Source organism: Oryza brachyantha, chromosome 2 (genome assembly GCF_000231095.2).
Source record: "Oryza brachyantha chromosome 2, ObraRS2, whole genome shotgun sequence".
Classification (NCBI taxonomy): Eukaryota; Viridiplantae; Streptophyta; class Magnoliopsida; order Poales; family Poaceae; genus Oryza; species Oryza brachyantha.
Window position 1 is genome coordinate 21,206,462 of NC_023164.2, and position 18,652 is coordinate 21,225,113.

Below are 18,652 nucleotides of genomic sequence, written 5' to 3' on the forward strand. Positions count from 1 at the left end.
CTCCCTTGACCATTGCATTAGGCCCATAGTTGCCCAAACTTGCTAGTGGGAACATCGTTTTCACGTGTAAATGCCCCATGTTGACACAACTACATCTACAGAGTGATGGCAATTATGTAGATGTAATATTTTCACGATGTAATACATTCTTTTGACGGAGCTGCTTAACCAATCCAATATTTTCACGATGTAATACATTCTTTTGACGGAGCTGCTTGACCAATCCATTCTTCATGGGTTGATTTTTTATTCTGACAATTCTAGTGACTTGCTCTGTTGATTGTACGATGGCCATGGAGATGCACGTTACTGCTTTTCTTTTGCATTTTCTGCAAGGCAACAAGGTATCCATTGGCCTCCTTAAATTTTACTGCTGATGTTGCATCAGACTTGAACCATGATGTACTAAAAGAGCATTGCATTGACGATCTACTGTAGTTTGCTGCTAGTTGATAGACTCTCTGGTCGGAAATCTCTACCGCTAGACCATTGTGTTACATGTTTACATCGGTACTCGGATAGACGCGAATGCATTCACCGTCAGATGAAAAAAAAAAAGGAGTTCCTTTCTCCTGTGGCACCGGGGTAAATACTCAATAGTGCAAAGAAGCATTAGCTCCTAGAACGGCTAGACGCACAGGATCCCCTCGCAATTGTACCAGGCAACAAGATGGCTTAGCATATTGCTCTTCGACCTTTTATAATGGACACCTGAAGGTTACAGTAGCTCGGTTGGACAGTGCTCTGCAAAAGAGCAACCCAAAAAAAAAAATTTAGGAAGCTCAACTGATTAAGATTATCAGAGCCAGGTTTCGATCCTGGGACCTGTGGGTTATGGGCCCACCACGCTTCCGCTGCGCCACTCTGATTTGTTAACACCGGTCTACACTTAATCATCTAGTACTTGATATTCTAATGTTCGTTTGGGCCTTACGGCCTGCTACAGCTAGGCGCACAGACAACCCACAGGACCCAAATAGTATGGAAATTATCACTATGCAGGTATACAAGAAGTCAGCGAATGTAGCGTTACTCAGGTAGACTTACCACGTACTGTACAGTCGGGAGTCGGGACTGACACTCCGCATCATGTTTTATAGCTGCAGCATCCAACAGCATTCTTGTACAAGCCTCGATCAATCTTGGTGTCCACGGCACAAATTAAAAGGAAAACAAGAAGGAAAAAAAGGCAAAGCGAAACGCCGGCTCCTTTTGCACCCCCAAACCTTGCGTAACGTCGATCGCCTATGAAATGTTATACATTTCTGCTTTCCAGTTGTCAGAAGAAACTAAAAAAGAACTCCAAGTTAGTTTCTTCTTTCGATCGGATTACGATGTTAGAGTAGCATGCATGTTCTTGGTGAACAGCAAGTTGCAGACAAGTTTGACTCCTTTTCCTTTTAGCTGAGATGTTTTTCACCTGCATAACTTGCATGGACCAGCTACTTAGGAACAACAATAGGCTATTGTCAACCATGGTCCCTGGATTTTCCATGTCGATCCAAACGTATGAAAGCTCATGTATGAGCACTTGAGCTGTGATGTCATGGAAGAGAGTTAGGTCACGCGAGACATCACCTAGATTTGTATCTGCCCCTTCTACGGAACCTGTACTAGTAATTCAGGTGGATTTCCGATTGCGACTGTATTTATTTTTCAATTCGCAAAAGGGAATATCACGTGTGAATATGTGTAGTTTTGGATATGTGTCAAGTTAATTGTTGGCTAAGCCGCGTTGGTCGGCTGCATCAGAAAACTAATCACCTTCCATGAAGCTGTTACCGTGTCAGCTTAGGATAAAAATTCAGTGCTATCGGTCAAGAATCGGATAATCTAATCAAATGACTTCTGGATTTACGCTTAACCTAACCCGTATTTTGGTTATCAGAATGCCATGTAAACACGTTCCTGTCAACGTTTCAGGTTGATCGAGTTAGAATAACCACAAGGAACTGAAGGAAGCAGGGTGGATCATTCAGCAGAATGAAAGACTACTACTGGATTCGATTTCAGACACTTTTATAGTTTCCTTCCCTCATTGGGTAGGAGAAAGGAGAAAGGCAATAGCAGAGCAATCTTTTTGTTTGAGTATCATTTGGATCGTTGATTCTTCTTGTCAATTCTCATCATGACATCATAGTCTTGATGAGATAGAGAAATCAAAAGGGGGCATAGCAAAGAAAGAATGGGGCTTGCTCCTCACGCTCATCATGCCATGGCATCAGTGATGAGCGAATGAGAAGAGGGACAAGGCGATCTCATGAATCATGACTAGGCATGGTAGGAGCAGCCGAGCAAGAAGAGCTCATCAGATTCAGCACCAAACCGATGCCTGCCTGCCTGCAAGAACTGCAGCCTTAAGATTGGGCACCATTCAGGAAACCCACACGGCATTTGTTGCAACTTGCATGCAAAGGATTGTGCTTTACTTGCATTGGCTCCATATTAAAAATGGTGAACAGTTTCGTCTTCTTTCGGTTTTGATATCAAAGTGTAAAAGTGCAGAATTGAACTGTTGAATGACAGTGGTTCAGCCAGGTCCCGTGTAAATATTGGAAAAGCCCACTTTTGCAGCAGAGCAATCAGGTGATGCTGCTAGTTAACACCTCCCTTGGTCCTACCTCACACGGTTGTACATAACAAATCACACAAGAGAACAAACTCTAAACCGAAGTACTTTGGTCCAGAACCAACAAAAAAATTACCCCCTGAATAGCAGGCAGCCAACTGATAATCAAATCAAGTACACTTCAGGAGTTTCAAGATTAGTCTAGATAGTCCTATACGGTAGCTAGCTAGTGACATGCTCTGCCCCTGATTTGTGTTTTTCCCATTGATATTTTAGGACAACAGGCCAGGGTACATGATCTCTGCTCGGTTTTTGCAAAGCCTGTCTCCATGTATCACATTATCTCTGACTAACTACTACCAGCGAGCGGCTAGTTTTGCTACCATCGATAGCAACAAATTTGACCGTTAATAGCTCCTATAAAACAATTGGCTACTCTCGATCAGGCAACAAACGAAGATGTTTCGTATCACCTCTATCCCCAATCCCTAGGACGTATACCCTTCGCAAGCAACATGAGAAGAAATTAAAGAAACACCAAGTCTCTTATCCCATAGTGTTTTTTTAGTCCCTATATAGGAGAGGAACCTGCAGCTACAATATTCCTGAACCCCCTCCCGGTTCCATTGCCCCATGGCATCATCGATGGATTAAACTAGAACAAGTCGCAATAAATCTACTCTTGTTTGTTCTTATGCTTGAGACAGTAGCTGCGCTTGATGGATTTTACTGGTTATTGCTTGCTTTGGACGGCCGGGTCCTCCACGGGATTGGCAGGGGAGAGAAAGTCAGGAACAAAGCTGTAGTGTGTCTCAAGGCATCTCAAGCACCGTAACTTATGTAATTAGCCTGCATATAGATCCACCCTAAATTAACCCCAGGATCTGAGACAAAGTAGACTTGATTTTTCTGCACAAATGGCAAGGGTGGCAGTACAAAAGTGATGGAGACGAAACACGGTCCCTGGGACACACATCACATGCATGCGTGTATAAATTTACTTTCAGTAGACCTAAGCTGACCCAACGTAGTACTCTACTGCAAATAATAATGTGCATGTAACATCAGAGAGAGAGAGCTAGTTACATGTGTAGTGTTTCTTTAATTTAACTGCATTTGTGCATCATTAGGTCACCGTACGTCCTTCAAAAACACATATTTAGACCGCGGAGCAAGAGGGTTGGTAGTGCCGCCACGACTCGATCGTGCCAGTGATGAAACAACGGGCCGGCCGGAGACATGGAGAGGTAGGCAGGCAGCCATGCATATATTCAGCAGCATCGATTACTTGTTGCGATTGCGAAGTCGCAAATTAAACAGCTATTACGACTACATGCTGCGATGCATACATGAACGAATGTAGACTAGAAAAATCACTGGATGCATATATAAACAACGAGCACATGAACATTAATAATTTTACAGTGAAAATCCCAACACACCTATACGGTTCCCTTTCAAGTCGATGCACCGACCGAAGGTCGTTTGGATCGTCTTTAGCAGCAATAGGAGGGATGGAAACGGTCGGGAAATATATTTATAATATTTTTGTTACCATAATTTTTTCTTGAAAACAAAATTAAGACAATTGAGCCGAAAAAAAAAAACAAAAATCGGTACCATCAGAATACTAAAAGCAAAATTATTAGAATATAGACAGGAACAAGCAAAATCCTATTGATGTGTACATTATAAATTAGCATCATATACAGCTATTAGTGAAAATTCAAAAGGGAAAAAAGTAAAAACAACTACTCTAAATACTCCATAACAATATTATTTGATCAACACTGACAAAATACATGGATTACAGTTAAGTTTTTTTTTACTGTTATGGATACTCGGTACTTAGCCTGTATCTATATATCTATTTATCCTTAAACATAAGAGATTCTAGATATAATTTGTCCAAATTCATCCATAGAATATAAGGACAGAGGTAGTATATTATAAAGAAAGCTAAAAATGAGGAAAAACACTGTTTATGAAATCCAAATATATATAAATAGAATATATATATATGAAATACAAATCTTATAATTAAAAAATATAAGTTAAGAGTTATGTATGAAAGCTAAATATGCTTCTACATACAATGGCATCTATTAAAATAAAATTCCAGAGCTATACGTGAATTATCTAGCTCAACATAAAACCGCACAGGGCAATCCCCTAGTTATACTATAAAGACAGCTCGAAAAGAAACCATCATATTCACTCCGGAGACTAGAAATTACCATATTAATCTAATAAAAAGAAAATGATCTTACATCACGGTGGATCATATTATAATGTTATAGAAAATGATCTTACATCACGGTGGATCATATTATAATGTTATAGATTAATCGATACAGCTATATGCCTATATACGAAATCTAATCCATACTGATAGAAATAGAAGATAGAAGGTAAGAATTGTATGTGAAATCTAAACCTTATAGATTTAGAAGCTAAGAGTTGTATATGAAATTCAAATATGCTTATGCATAATAGTATCTATTGAGATAAAATTTCAAAATGTATATCAAATATAACTCTACGTAAATTATTGGGGCAATCCCGTAATTTTTTCCTCAAAAATTCCAAATAAAACTGATATACCGCTAAGACTTTGTTCGGTTAATCTCTATCATAAGAGGATTTAATGAGATTAGAAAAAGATTTATTCCATAACTATTGTGATGTGGAATTATTCTCCCTCGATCCTATCCAATCCATCTATCTTGGGCAATAACTGAATAAGGCCTAGAGTGGTAAAAAAAACTCCACTATTTTTAAGTTAGGAAGAGCTAGAGGAGTCAGAGCGGTAAATCCTCATGTACGACAGGCCACGATATATCATGTACCGTAGAATAGCATCTCCCTTCTCAGTCACCGCTAAGGAGCAAGCTAGCTAGCTCGCTCGCTGGCCCGCCACGCATGCAGCAACAATGCGGACGTGCATGCCTTGCCTCCTCCACACCACACTATTCTCCTGCTGACTCCTCGGCCCTGAATGCTAGCATGATATATCTGCGACGTCCTGCCGCGCGTCCGGCGCCCCTTGATTCCCACGACGCCGTGATCCGATCACCCGAGATTGCCGTACCGTGTGTGCTTCGTTTGTTGTTAAAAGCTATTGCGAGATTGGGCGATCGAGCCGGTTAATGCCAAGGCCGCCGTGAAATATATCCTCGTGGCCCTGCTTTGTGACCGTGCGAGGGTACAGCCGTTGCACCAACTTCCACTGTTACTACTAGCTATAGTAAAGGGTGTTTCTTCTTCTTCTTCTTCTTCTTTTTTGTGCGAGAATTCGTTGACAAATTAATTCCATCGTAAACTTATACGTGAACCGCACTGTACATCGCGGTGGAGCCAGTGGTGTGTTTTACGGCATCATGGGGGCAACTAATCATGTAAAAACATCTGTATAAATCGGTTGGTTATTAATGCGAGTGGCATGTGAATGAACCAGACAACAATATCTACTGTTCTAATGACAATTAATACAGAACAGCCAGTGAAATCTGCCGACGCACTCCGGTCGATCCGAGCTTGATATGATCGACACACACATTTGCAATCGATCGATTTATTTTGCTGTTGCATTCGTCCATGCTTGCATTTTTTTTATTTTGGAAATATCATTCATCCACGCTTGCTAGCTCGTGCATTTGAGCCAGACAGCCAGTTAATCTACCTGCTGGTATGACAAATTAATCTGACATCTATATTTGCTCCTGAAGGGCAAGTATAGTGCTAACAGTACGTGAGGCTTGCTTGCTCGTATATGCTACTACTTTACTAGTACTACCTAATAAATTTATTAGAGGTCAGCGTATTACCCTGTAATTATTCGCAACTGCACGATACTCCTAGCCCCAACGACCTCTCCACGCATGTGCAAGGAGAATTTGCAATCGAGTTTACTAATCCAAAGTCAAAAAATTCCTCATGCCTCCAAATCGCCATTTCATAATTAACAACGCAATCCGATCAGTTCGTGTATAACGCGACGCAGAAATACTTCTCGTACCTGATACCATGTGACGGCTTAATTATTCCTACCACCATCCAAAGCTCTGGGCTAATCAGCCGTTTTTAGAGTGTAGTTTTGGAGTTTTTCTCCCATTGGATACGCCATAAGTGTAGTGGATCAAGGGACCGACATGGTTGATGTGTGTCTGATCAAGTTCATAAATTCTCCGAGATGAGATATTGAAGGCACGTACAGCATGCGTACAGGAAGCCCATTACGCTGGCCACGGTACCTTTGTTATAGCTCTGAGCCTCTGACGAACGATCCACGAGAAGTTTTATCTGTTTAATACGTGCTGGTAAGAAAACCCAATGTATTATGCATGGATTAAAATGCAAGCAACTCTGTAGAAATGCCCATGGCCTTAGCGTGCATGCGTGTGTGCGTCGAGTAGAAACAGAGGTGCATATACGTACTGCAGTACTGGTGATTTTTAATGTGTGGCCATGTATTCATGGCTAGCTAGCTGAATTGAATGTGCTTTCAGCGAATTCTCTGTCGGTGCGGTTACTGTGTAATCCGATCATTCGATATGCTTCAGAAAGCTCTGCAGTAAATCAACCTGTGATTTTCTTTTTGATGTGATGCTCATGTTGACATAACTAAAAAAAGGGTGCTCGGTTAGCTTAAGCTTCTTCCGGAAGAACTGTGAGTGAGCCCCGCTCTCTTTTAGGGTTGAAAGCTACTTGAGCGAGCCCCACAGATTGTTCGACCCAAAAAACATTCTAGATATATACAGGCAACAAAGCGGCAAAGGCTCAAAGCAAAAGCCTTTTGATCTGCATACATGGACCTCATTTCACAAGTGCAGGAAGCCAGCTGAAACCATGCATGCATCTCTCTGTATTGATCTTCTTCTCTTTTTTTTTTTCCTCCTTGAGTAGTTCATTGTTCGTTGTGAATTTCTGAATTGTGATGGATGGTAGCACTACACATTGCGCGGCGACCTGCCAGCGCCAATATTAGTTTCATGGTCTGTGCAGGATGATGATCAACCTGCCTGTATCGGGTTACTCTGGGTAAATAGTGATATGATCAAAGGACATGAAGTATGATTGTAGAGTGCTTCTTTACGTCTCTATCTTTTAGCTTGCTATGCTTATAATTCAATATTTAAATTTTAATATTAAATTTAGAGTTAATTTTAATAGTTTTTTTATCGAAGTTTAGTTTCCCGCTTTAGCTTTAGATCGCCATGAATAAGTATATGAAAATTTTATTCATAAATTATTTTTTATTTATAAATATGTTGTTTGATATTTTTTCTTTTACAACCCTAAATGACCTAAGTACGTAACCATAAATTTATGCCCATTTCACGGTACAACATCTTGAAAGTTACTTCTACCATGATAGTACTCCATCAACGAGTAAAACGTACTGGAGGGAACTTAACAAACTGTAAATGCTCAAAGTGTCCTACCCCTGGCTCCGAGCCACATCTCAACACAGAGAAATGACAGTGAAAACAACCAAAGTCAGTCAGAAAAGCGATCAAAGACAGAAACGCAAATCACAGATGGACAAGGAAAGTAAAGAGAAAAAACTGGACATGTTCACTCCCGCAAAGTAAGCTCAGACCTGGTCTCTAGTGATGTGTGTGCTCTACTCAACATCTCACTGTTCATGCTAATCACCTCGTATTTGCGCTCCGGTTTCCAGTTTCTGCCTCTTGCCCGTAGCAGCCGCATGGCTCGCAGTCGCAGCTCGCTCTCCGTGTCTGCCTTGCCAACGCCCCGCACCCCAAAACCCATAAATAAAGGCGCGAGACCACACGCAGGGCGCGCCTTAAACACACCGCTACCTCTCCGCCCCCCATGGCATCCCTGCCGCCGCCCGGGCCGCCGTCCGCCGGCGGCGACCCTCTCGCCGCTACCATTCCACCCTCATTGCCCTCGCCGGCTCCGTCGTCGTCCTCGCTCAACCTATCCCCGTCGCTGCTCATCATCACCGCGCTCCTCGCCTTCGTCTTCTTCGCCTCCGTGTCGATCCACTTCCTCCTCCGCTGCCTCGCGCGGCCGTCCTCGTCGTCGCACCCGGCTCCGAGCCCGCTGCCCAGGGGTGCACCCCAGCGCGCGCCGTCGTCCTCCGTGGAGGCTGAGGAGGCTAACGCGTCGGTGAGGAGGAGCCAGGCCGGGGAAGCGGCGGGAGGCGGAGAGGAGGTCGACGACGAGAAGGAGCGGCTGATCGCGTCGCTGCCGCTGTTCACGATGGCGTCGGCGCTGGCGGCGCTGCCCAAGAGCTCCCCCGACTGCGCCGTCTGCCTCTCGCCGTTCGCGCCCGAGGCCGAGCTGCGGCTGCTCCCGGCGTGCCGGCACGCGTTCCACGCCTCCTGCGTCGACGCCTGGCTCCGCACCACCCCGTCCTGCCCGCTCTGCCGCGCAACCGTCTCGCTCCCGCACCCGCCACTCCCCACCGCCGCCGCCCCCGTCCCCAGCGGGCAACAAGAGCCCCTCGACTCGCGGAGCAGCAACAACTCGAGGAGCTTCCGCGTCGAGATCGGCAGCATCAGCAACCGCCGCTCCTCCGCCGCGGGCGACGACCGGCGCACCTACTCGCTCGGCTCCTTCGACTACCGCGTGGACGAGGAGGTGGAGGCCGTCGTGTCCCGCATCGCGCGCCCCGTGGCGGCGGCGGCGGCCAAGTCAACAACCGGGGCCGTGCCGCCATGCCCAGGCGAGGCGCTTGCCGAGGCGGCGGGGTCGCGGGGATGGCTGCGCGAGTACGTGGACCGCCTCGCCTCCTCAGCCTCGTCACTCTCCGGCCGGTGGAGCGGGCGATGGAGCGCACGGTGGAGCCAGAGCCATCACAGCAACCGGCAGGAGGACTCGTGGCGGTGGGACCCGGAGGCGGCGGCGGCGGCGATGTCGGCGCCGCGGGGTGTGGACGAGGACGAGCCGGGGTTCGTCACGCTGTACCGTTGGATCGTAGGCGTATAGAATTAGCCCCTGTAATTACAGGACCTCACGAGGGTTTTTTTGTTAATTTCCTTCCACATTTTTTTACTAGGACTTTATTGTAAAGAGAACAAAAATTCCAGCTCCAGGTAAGCTTAACGTCTCTCAACCTTCCGTCGATTTGGACAGCGGCGTCGCCTTCTTCTATTCCATCCCCCCTGCGTCCTGTCCTCACATCAATCCTCACAAATTTGGCGGTATTCAAGCTAAGGCGTTAGTTCCCAAAATTTTTTTTCGAAAATATTAGATTGAATTTTTGGGACCTAAATAAAGCATTAAATATAGATGAACCAAAAAACTAATTGTACAGTTATAGAAGAAATCTTGAGATAAATCTTTTAAGCCTAATTAGCCCATGATTAGCCATAAGTGCTACAATAACCAATATGTGCTAATGACGGATTAATTAGTCTCAAAAGATTCGTCTCGCGGTTTTTTTAGGCTGGCCGTGAAATTCGTTTTTTTATTCGTGTCCAAAAACATCTTCTAACATCCGGTCACATGACACTTCTCTCAAAAATTTTCTCAATCTAAACACCAGCCAAGTAGTGGTATTAACTTGTGAGCTGCCCAGTGGAGCTCGGATTGCAGGCTTGCAGCGACCACTGGCTGGTTGGTGACTCGTTTGTTTTTTGGGAGCTGCAAGGGGAAACCGGGTGAACCGCAAGGGAGGACGCCACGCCGTGCTGTTTGCTCCCCTTTTCCCTGTGGTTTATAGCTGTTCTGGCCGCGGCTACTCTCAGTCTCAGCCTGGTGGTGGTGCGCCTGCACTGCCTGCAGATGTGTGGATTCTGAATCACTCGTGTTGGGTGGAATGGATCCATGGCCGTGGCCCGTGCCGTAGTGCGTCGCAGGCTTGCAGTCAAAACGTGTCCAATGGCTGGCCGGCCGATCCGGGTGCAAGATATATTGAGGACACCACTTCAGGTCTGTTGGGGTGATCCTTTTCTTGCGCCCAGTTGAAGTGTACAATAGAATTCTTTGGGACAAAACGAAAATAGCGGGTTAGTAATCCTAGTATGATCTGGTACTCTGGTAGTATGTGCATTCTTTTTTTCTTTTCTCTCTCTCTGCTTGTTGCTACCATGGCATGCTCCTGGCTTGTCTCTGTCATGGAGTCGAGGATCTTGCTAAGTTGGGCTGCCTGCCTGGTGGTCCTTGCTATCATTGGATATGGTTGGTGGCTTTGCGCAATGGTGCCAAATTGCCAATCCCTTATAAACGTAGATTTACTATACGCTCTATTGATACCAAAATATAGTTGGAACCGAGCGAGTATATGCCACCCAAGTCTTTTTTGAGATCTTTGGATCTCGTTATCGTTAATGGCCTCTCGGATGTGGACCTGTGATCAAATCACAATCCGCGTAAGTACTTGCATGGCGATACCTGAAGGAGAAAAAATGCCCAGCTGAATTTGATCGTCTCCCCGTGTTCTTGCACAGCCAGTCCAGAGACTACAGATTGATCGTCAGTTCGTCACGGCCACCATCATTTTCTATCCTGCTACTGCTACCAAACACCGACTGGTTTACTGCCCACCCAAGGAAGAGGCACCGTCGGCGTGGCATTGAATTGGATCGACGGTTTGGAGCAGTGATCGCAGTGTGCCGTCCGTCGTCGTTTTTAACCACGCAGGCAGCGCGGGAGGCAGGCGGGCGACCAGCTGCACCCAACCGCGCGCTTCACCTTGAATGCTCTCATTAACTCCGCCTCCTACCAAAATCGCTCGCTCGCCTCGCCGCCCGTGCCCTTCGGTTCGTAGGGGAGGAGAACGACGGTATTTCTAACCCAATATCCATAGCATTAAATAAATTATTATATGGGATGAAAAATAATGTGGCAAGTGAATAAATAAGAAAAAAGAATAAAATCATGTCTTACATGAGACATGGTTTCTACACAACATACAAGATATCATGTGAGATAAGTATCATTAAATTTAAGTGTAAAATAGTGACGTTTGCATTGAAAGAGTAATGTATAGTACTAGTTTCTTGATGATGAAAAGTTTATAGAAATCATATCTAATGTTATGTGTTGGGAATGCCGTGAGAGTCTCGCGCGATGCCGTGAAGTAAAGAGTGAAAAAGGAAAAAAACGTAGATCGGTACATGTGCTGTGCCGCATGCGTACCAATGTGTCGTCTGATCGTCTCTCGTTTCAGTGGCAACTGCGTATCGGTGGCGCCGAGTATTTATGGCACGTTGAAGTGAGCCGGTTTGACCGTACGCCCCTTCGCGGTGTGTGCTTGCACGCTGGACACTTTGCATTTGCACAGGGGCAGGGCCTTTTTTTCTCCACGGCCTCCCTGCAGACACAGACACATAGTTGCAGCAGCAGCGAGGTCGGACGCTACTGCAGAGCGGGCCCAAACTTGCAGAGGCATTGAATCATCCACGACCAGCTTGAAAAACCTTCGATCCAAAATGGCGAAACCTTCACCCTGTGCACCGGCTGCAGCAGGTTGAGGAAATGCGTAGAATTGTATGTTAATCTGATTGAAAAATACTTCCACGTTTTGGGGGAGAGACGCGAAATAGCTCGAGAATAGGATCGTTTTGTCCAGCGCATGATTGTTCTCCCCCCGGACTTGTCGCTGCTGGGACTGCAATTCTGGATCAAATACTGTGACAAAACAGTTGCTAGCATGATAATTTGATATTATGTCGAGAAACGCCGAAACGACGACGAAGACGACGACCGTGAGCCAGTCTTCTTCCACTTGCAGATGGAAGTGGATCACTGGAGTCTGGAGAATTAGTGACACTGACACCATGGACGACGGCCATTAGCAGCCGATTTAGTTTGGCCGCCTACTTCTCTCGTTCTACTATAACAATATTTTACTCTCTCAATCTCTCATAATCATCCTAGCATCCCAAACTTAACGTACTCACTCCGTTTAAAAATAGAGATATCTTTACCACCATCATCATTTGTTTTATTAATAAAGATATTTCTCCACCTCGTCATTTCAACCAATCACTCATTTTTCATTTAATTTTCTCGCCCACATTCTTTTCTTAATTAATCATAGCATTTCTCCAACTATTTTCACATAATTTTTTTTAATCCATGTGTCCAGCTCTAAAAATAATTAGATTTTAGGACAAAGTAATAAAATACAAGCAGTGAGACAACGCAATGACTGACATTCATAACACAAGCATGGCTTTTCGCAACTAACTGAAACTGCTTGGAGAGAATGGCATTTGGGCACCCAACAAGCTAGCGGTAGCTAGCAGCTAGCCCAATTCCGGATATAAGTTAGTGTTGGTGGTTAGCGATATCACTTATGCTGACTAAAACAGTACCTGCAGCAACTACACAGATTTTGTTGGTGTGACCATGAATGAAGCTCAGTACACTTACTATTAGCACGATAATGGTATGGATGGACCTGGGACCCCGAGGCCCCAATAAAGAACATTTGTCTATAAAGGAATTCAAGGGTAAAAAGCTCTGCAGAGCAGACAAAGGTTAGTAGTGGTAGTCATAAATAAACTGCAACGTGTGAATAAATAAGACCTTGGATTTACCACGATGGGAAAAAAGAACGGGCAAAGTGTAGTCTTTTATACGTACCTTAACAACGGAAAACAAAGGCACTAGTATGAGTACCAAAGGCTGTCCATGTCATATTGATTCATCTTGATCTAACAACTGATGGTACAAATGTACCAATGACCAATCACGCCATGCCAGATCTGACACAGTTCTAGGGAAAAACCTGGCGTCTTTCTTTAGTCTAGGTTACATGATTTGTGGGCCAATTTTACAAATACGGGAGATACAATACAATAGTATACTATACGAAATAATTAACTACTTCTACTCCAATCTCTGCCAAAGCGAGCTTGTGTCGGGGAAGACAAGCAAAAAAGAAATTGTAGCATTAGAGTTGTTGAACTTAGAAAGAAGGAAATCAAGCTGTAACAAGTAGTCTTAGCTTCCTGTCATGCTTTATCATTGAACTTACACTCTCTACAACCAACACGGTCTGCAGAAAAAAGGGGCAAAACAACAATTTACATTCAAGATTTAGAAAGGAAAATGCATAGGAATCGATAGATAAACTTTATCATCTTAAGATAACACTCGGCACTTATCATTCTAGAGAAGTTTTAAAACACAAGAATGCTTAGCTAAGTATTTGCTCGAAATGGAGCCAAAGCAGGAGCGTGATTGCATATGGGGCCATAGCAGGCATAGTAGAACAACTAGACAGAACATATTGGTTACCTGAAGGCAAGTATAAGCCAAACCAGTGGCAAAGTAGAAATTTGCATTACCAGTCCCCTGAAATGATTGTCATGTTAGTATCAATGGCAAACAAGGCTAAGAGGAGAAGAGAAGGGAGGGAGAGGGGGGTACCCTCCAGATCCACAGGTTGTGCATGACAGGACTAAGGAGAGAGACTCCGATATATCCAAAAAACAAGAAGAAAGTGAATTGCATCTCTGCAAGATGTAAAGATAAACCATTAGTGTTCTAGTGTAAAAATAAACCACTAGCTTTGTACAAGACTAGGAGTCATTCAAAATATGAAAAAGAAATGTCACACACCAGCTAATTCATTAGCAAATAAGCCCAGAAGACCAAGATAAAGAGCTGAATCTCCAACCTTCAAAATAAACCATAATAAAGAGTATCATCAATGAACTTGCAGACAAAATTCAGGATAACACAAACAAAACAACCTGATGAAAATTCTACACAGCGGGGGACTAATTTTATAGGTCTGTACTTACTGATGGATACGATTTCAACATTGCGACAATTGCTGTGTAAACGAAGGCAAGGAAGCATGGACGATGCTTCAGACGGATTGCCAATGGTAGCACCATAAAAGCAATGTTCATATTAAAGACTATAAGGAAAAAGCTTCTGAAGAAGTCAAACACTTCAGCAAAGAAGTACCTGCATAACCCCTTTAATGAGACAGATGGAATATCATTCAGTTTGTTACATATTTTCATTAAGACTCACCATAATACACCGATATTTGGCGACAGGTCCTTAACTGTAAGGATAAAACCGTAAGTCCTGCAGAAACACAGCACAAGTCAATAGGTAATTAGGTGGCACATAAAACCAGCTGGTTCCAAATGAAAAGAACTATGTATGAAGTAAGGAATAAAACCAGCCGCCCTAAATGAAAAGAACTAGTACTCCCTCGGTCAAAAATATTTGTCAATTAGGACAAGATTTAATCAAACTTCTAAAATTCTGATAACCAATTTTTTAGAATAAATTTATAAAACCAAATAAGTTTATGATATTATGATAGTACCCTTTGAGGAAAATCTATGTATATAATTTGTTTTGCATTTAAACTAAGCATTTAAGAAATAATTAGTTGTCGGAATTTTAGAGGTTTGACCAAATCTTGTTATAAAGGACAAATGTTTTTGACCAGAGGAAGTATGAAGGAACAATAGTAAAGTTGTCATGTTGGGCTCAATAGAGTAATGACATAAATAGTACTCAAGAAAACCTATATCCATTCCTCCCTTAAAAACTTATCTTGAGTGGGGGAAGTAACATAAACTAGCAGTCTCACTCTAACACGAATTTTCATGACTACCAAAGAGTTGAGTATCTTACTTTTCAAACATCTCCTGAAGATCACCCACTTTATTGAGAACTAAGCGACTCAATAGTAACACATAACATGTCCAGAAAAGCATCCACAATATGAAGTAGAAAACTGGTGTCCACGAGAATTGTTGAACATCTCTTGAGCTAAAACTTTTATCATTGTCTGATACATCACTTTTACTGGCACTTGAGCTTTTTAGACAATATACCTTTCTTGGAGGAGTATCTGGGCCATATCCCAATAAAAGAATGATCTGGAAAAAAGAACGTTGTTTTCAATATCCGACTATACAGATAACTGGCAGACATGATAAAACAGACGAATAAAAGATTACAATCAAAGGTTGTGGCACAAACCGGTACAACGAGAATTGCAGGATAAAGAGAGAGATGTGTAGCCATAACATATCCAAAGGCAGCAAGAGGAGCAAGACCTACAAATTATAGAGAATTTTCAGCATGAGAACTTGGTTCAATTCTATTTACTCAAAAGATAGATATCATCTCCATGAAAATGTTGTTACTAATGCTTTGCAAAATAAAGGTCTTTTTGACATAACAAGAATGATTCTACCAAAGTTCTATAAGTACAAGAAAAATATATTGAAAGAAACATGAATTTGAATTGCACTTACGTGAACATGCTCCATATATCATTACCACAACCATTAAATTTTCGATTGGTGATGTACATGAACCGACACAAGTAACTATTGCCCAGGGGTTCCACAAATATATGAGCGAAGCAATATCTCCTGCACTTACATCAACTGAAGGAACAGCATCATAAGAATAATAGTAGCCAGACAACAAATATTAAGTAATCACATGATGAAAGCATCAGACTACTTTGAATAATAAATTGTTTCAGAAACATATAGAATTACAAATCAGAATCACTAATTCAACTCATGTGTTTCAATTTTTCACCTTGTAAGCTGGTAATATCGCAATCATCTTTTTTTATATTCCATTCCGCAATGATATATTAATCTGAAAATAGTTTGTTTTATAGCAGTTCTATCTATCTCTTTATTGTGAAAAAACAAATTGGCTCTATAATTAATGATACATCAATGATCAATGAATCAATAAACACTTGAAGCTTTGATACTGTAAATCTGCAAGGAGCTCTGTATGACACTCCACTGGTAAAACAAGTAGAAAAGTAATGTCATCAAACTAAACAAGTATAAAAGTAGCTTCATCAAACTAAGAACAATCAGGTCAGTATCCAATAAAGCTTATTCTGCAAGGAGGGGCACAAAACTGTAGGTCCTCAACTACAGGAATCACCTGAATTACTCACTGCCTCTGTGAGCTCAAGTGATTTCAAGCTTCTGTTGCGTGCTATTTGGAGTATACGACCAGTTGCTCGGATAAGCATGGCAGCTATAAAATCTACAGCCACAAAAATCAAACTGTCTTGCATTCATTAGTGTAATATAAATTACAAGATCTCCAACATAATCCAAAAGGTCGTGGAGATGGAGTACATTGGAGGTTTCTTTTTTTATTTAGTTTGAATCATTGCATGCTAACATAAAATAAGAACATAATTACAAAATCATCATAATAAAACCGTTTCATCTATGAAAATAAAGTAGCTAATAGCTTCAGGCCCTGTTTGTTTTCGCTTAGAATTATTGTAATCTACTCACTCCGTTTCACAATATAAGACTTTCTAGCCTTGCCTAGATTCATATGGATGCTAATGAATCTAGACATATATATAAATTATACACATTCATTAATTGATGGATTTAGGCAAGGCTAGAAAGTCTTACAATATGAAACGGAGGTAGCAGATGATTAGAAGTAATTTGAAACAAACAAATAGATTATTGTGACAACTTATTATAGTCTAGAGCATAGATTACTATAATATCATAAGTTCCTCCAATGGTGCCTTTTTTTAGATTATTGAGTGGTGAAGACTCACTACCCTTAGGTACTTCAAAGTAATTAGTCACTTTGCCATCCATTCCCCATAATAGTTTAGCGTATTTTAGACTTTAGCCTTACAAACCCAGTAATGTAGGCCTCCAATAATCCAAAGAAACAAACAGCTCACACATTATCCTACTCCAGCTGATAATAATTGAGCTTATAGTAATTTGGCTCGATAATCTAGATTACAATAATCCTAAGTGGAAACAAAAATGGCCTAATACTGTTAGAGACACAATCCTAGTTGTAATGGTGAAAATTACATAACTTATTTACCTGCAATATATATGATTATGATGTCCAACAGACCTGTGATACCATGAAATACAAGGATGTGAATATTCAAACATTGGTCTGAATAAATAAAATCCTGTCAAGGCATAACTGCAGCGGTGCAACCTACTCCCTCAGTCCTAGAAAAAAACGAATTTTTGGGTTTGAATCTAGATATACAGTTGGTTTTTTTCTAGGATGGAGGGAGTATGACACAACCAGAGAAGCATCGTAGCAAGGAATTGTTCACCTTTTGTTAGTCAAAGGACCAAGAACCGATAGAAGCAAAGGGGAACCATGATACATTGAACCTGAAAGACAAAACATTCAAAATGCTGAATAATCACTCTTCATTCATGCTACAACAGAAATACATTGCAAAGAGACCCAACTAAAACATCATGGATATGCATGAATGTTTGATAAGTAAGCATCGCACAGCAGCTATGTGCTATTTTTTTATTTTAATAACACATCCCATTAGTGCAGGCTTGCAGCAGTTCAAGCTTAATGGGGCTTACAAGAAGTAGCACACGATAAATTTACTAAAAGGATTGCTCTCATGTTGCTAGTACTAAACCTAAGCGAGGAAGATTGAGAAGAGCGGAACCCACCGGAGTAGGGCGACATGGACGCTTGCTTCAGCCAGTATCCTTCAGCAACTGCAAAACACACAGGAGCCAAACGATCCGTCCAGTTACGGCGACGACACAGCTGGGGTCTGGGACGAGGAGGCTGGGGAGCGAGGGGGAGCTTACGCCGGCGGATGGAGGTGAGGGGGGTAGAGACCTCGGGGCGAGAGGCGAGCTGGAGATCCCCACCGAAGAGCACGAGAGCGAGTCGGAACCCGACGGCCGCCACGGCCATCGACCAGTAGTACCGGATCGCCATCGCCGCCGCCGCCGCTGCTGCCGCCTCTCAACTCCGATCTGAACACAGCCACCGCTTCGCCGTCACGGCAGTAACCGAACACGCTGCTCATGCGAGTGGGCCTCTCTGGCTTGCCACATGGTCCAACGTCAAGGATTTCGCCTTGGAAAGGCCCAAATTATCTGCAATTCTTCCGTATTCCCGGCCGGCCCAAGAACACTCGATGGGCTTCGCAGTCGCCGCTTGATTGTCTTCGCCGTCTCCCGGTCTGTGCCGTCGCCGCTCGCTCCGATCCGCCAAGGCCCGATCCACGCTGATGCTGCTCGAGGAGCCACGTCGCGGTGACGTCGGCGAGGAGCGGCTCCAGTAGACATCGATGCAGTTGTGCCTGCCACGCCGGTGCCGCGA

The 18,652-nt window shown here is 43.1% G+C and overlaps 2 protein-coding genes and 1 non-coding gene across 3 annotated transcripts; 1 reads left to right on the forward strand and 2 right to left on the reverse strand.

Moving 5' to 3' along the window:
* Nucleotides 1-797: 797 nt before the first annotated feature.
* Nucleotides 798-869, reverse strand: TRNAM-CAU. Its single transcript has one exon. It is a non-coding gene; the product is annotated as a tRNA-Met (tRNA).
* Nucleotides 870-8,367: 7,498 nt separating this feature from the next.
* LOC121053604 (E3 ubiquitin-protein ligase ATL4-like) lies at nucleotides 8,368-9,653 on the forward strand. Its single transcript, XM_040521212.1, has one exon. It carries the CDS (start codon nucleotides 8,408-8,410, stop codon nucleotides 9,527-9,529), a length of 1,122 nt encoding a protein of 373 aa, XP_040377146.1. The 5' UTR covers nucleotides 8,368-8,407; the 3' UTR covers nucleotides 9,530-9,653.
* A 3,430-nt stretch (nucleotides 9,654-13,083) lies between these two features.
* LOC102718899 (phosphatidylinositol glycan anchor biosynthesis class U protein-like) lies at nucleotides 13,084-18,364 on the reverse strand. Its single transcript, XM_006647643.3, has 14 exons — nucleotides 18,133-18,364; nucleotides 17,989-18,036; nucleotides 17,625-17,685; nucleotides 17,378-17,410; nucleotides 16,448-16,572; nucleotides 15,787-15,921; nucleotides 15,509-15,585; nucleotides 15,158-15,405; nucleotides 14,540-14,596; nucleotides 14,302-14,470; nucleotides 14,117-14,174; nucleotides 13,925-14,010; nucleotides 13,793-13,849; nucleotides 13,084-13,550 (listed from the first exon to the last, which is right to left on the reverse strand). Exons 1-14 carry the CDS (start codon nucleotides 18,263-18,265, stop codon nucleotides 13,476-13,478), a joined length of 1,362 nt encoding a protein of 453 aa, XP_006647706.1. The 5' UTR covers nucleotides 18,266-18,364; the 3' UTR covers nucleotides 13,084-13,475.
* Between the last annotated feature and the right edge of the window lie 288 nt (nucleotides 18,365-18,652).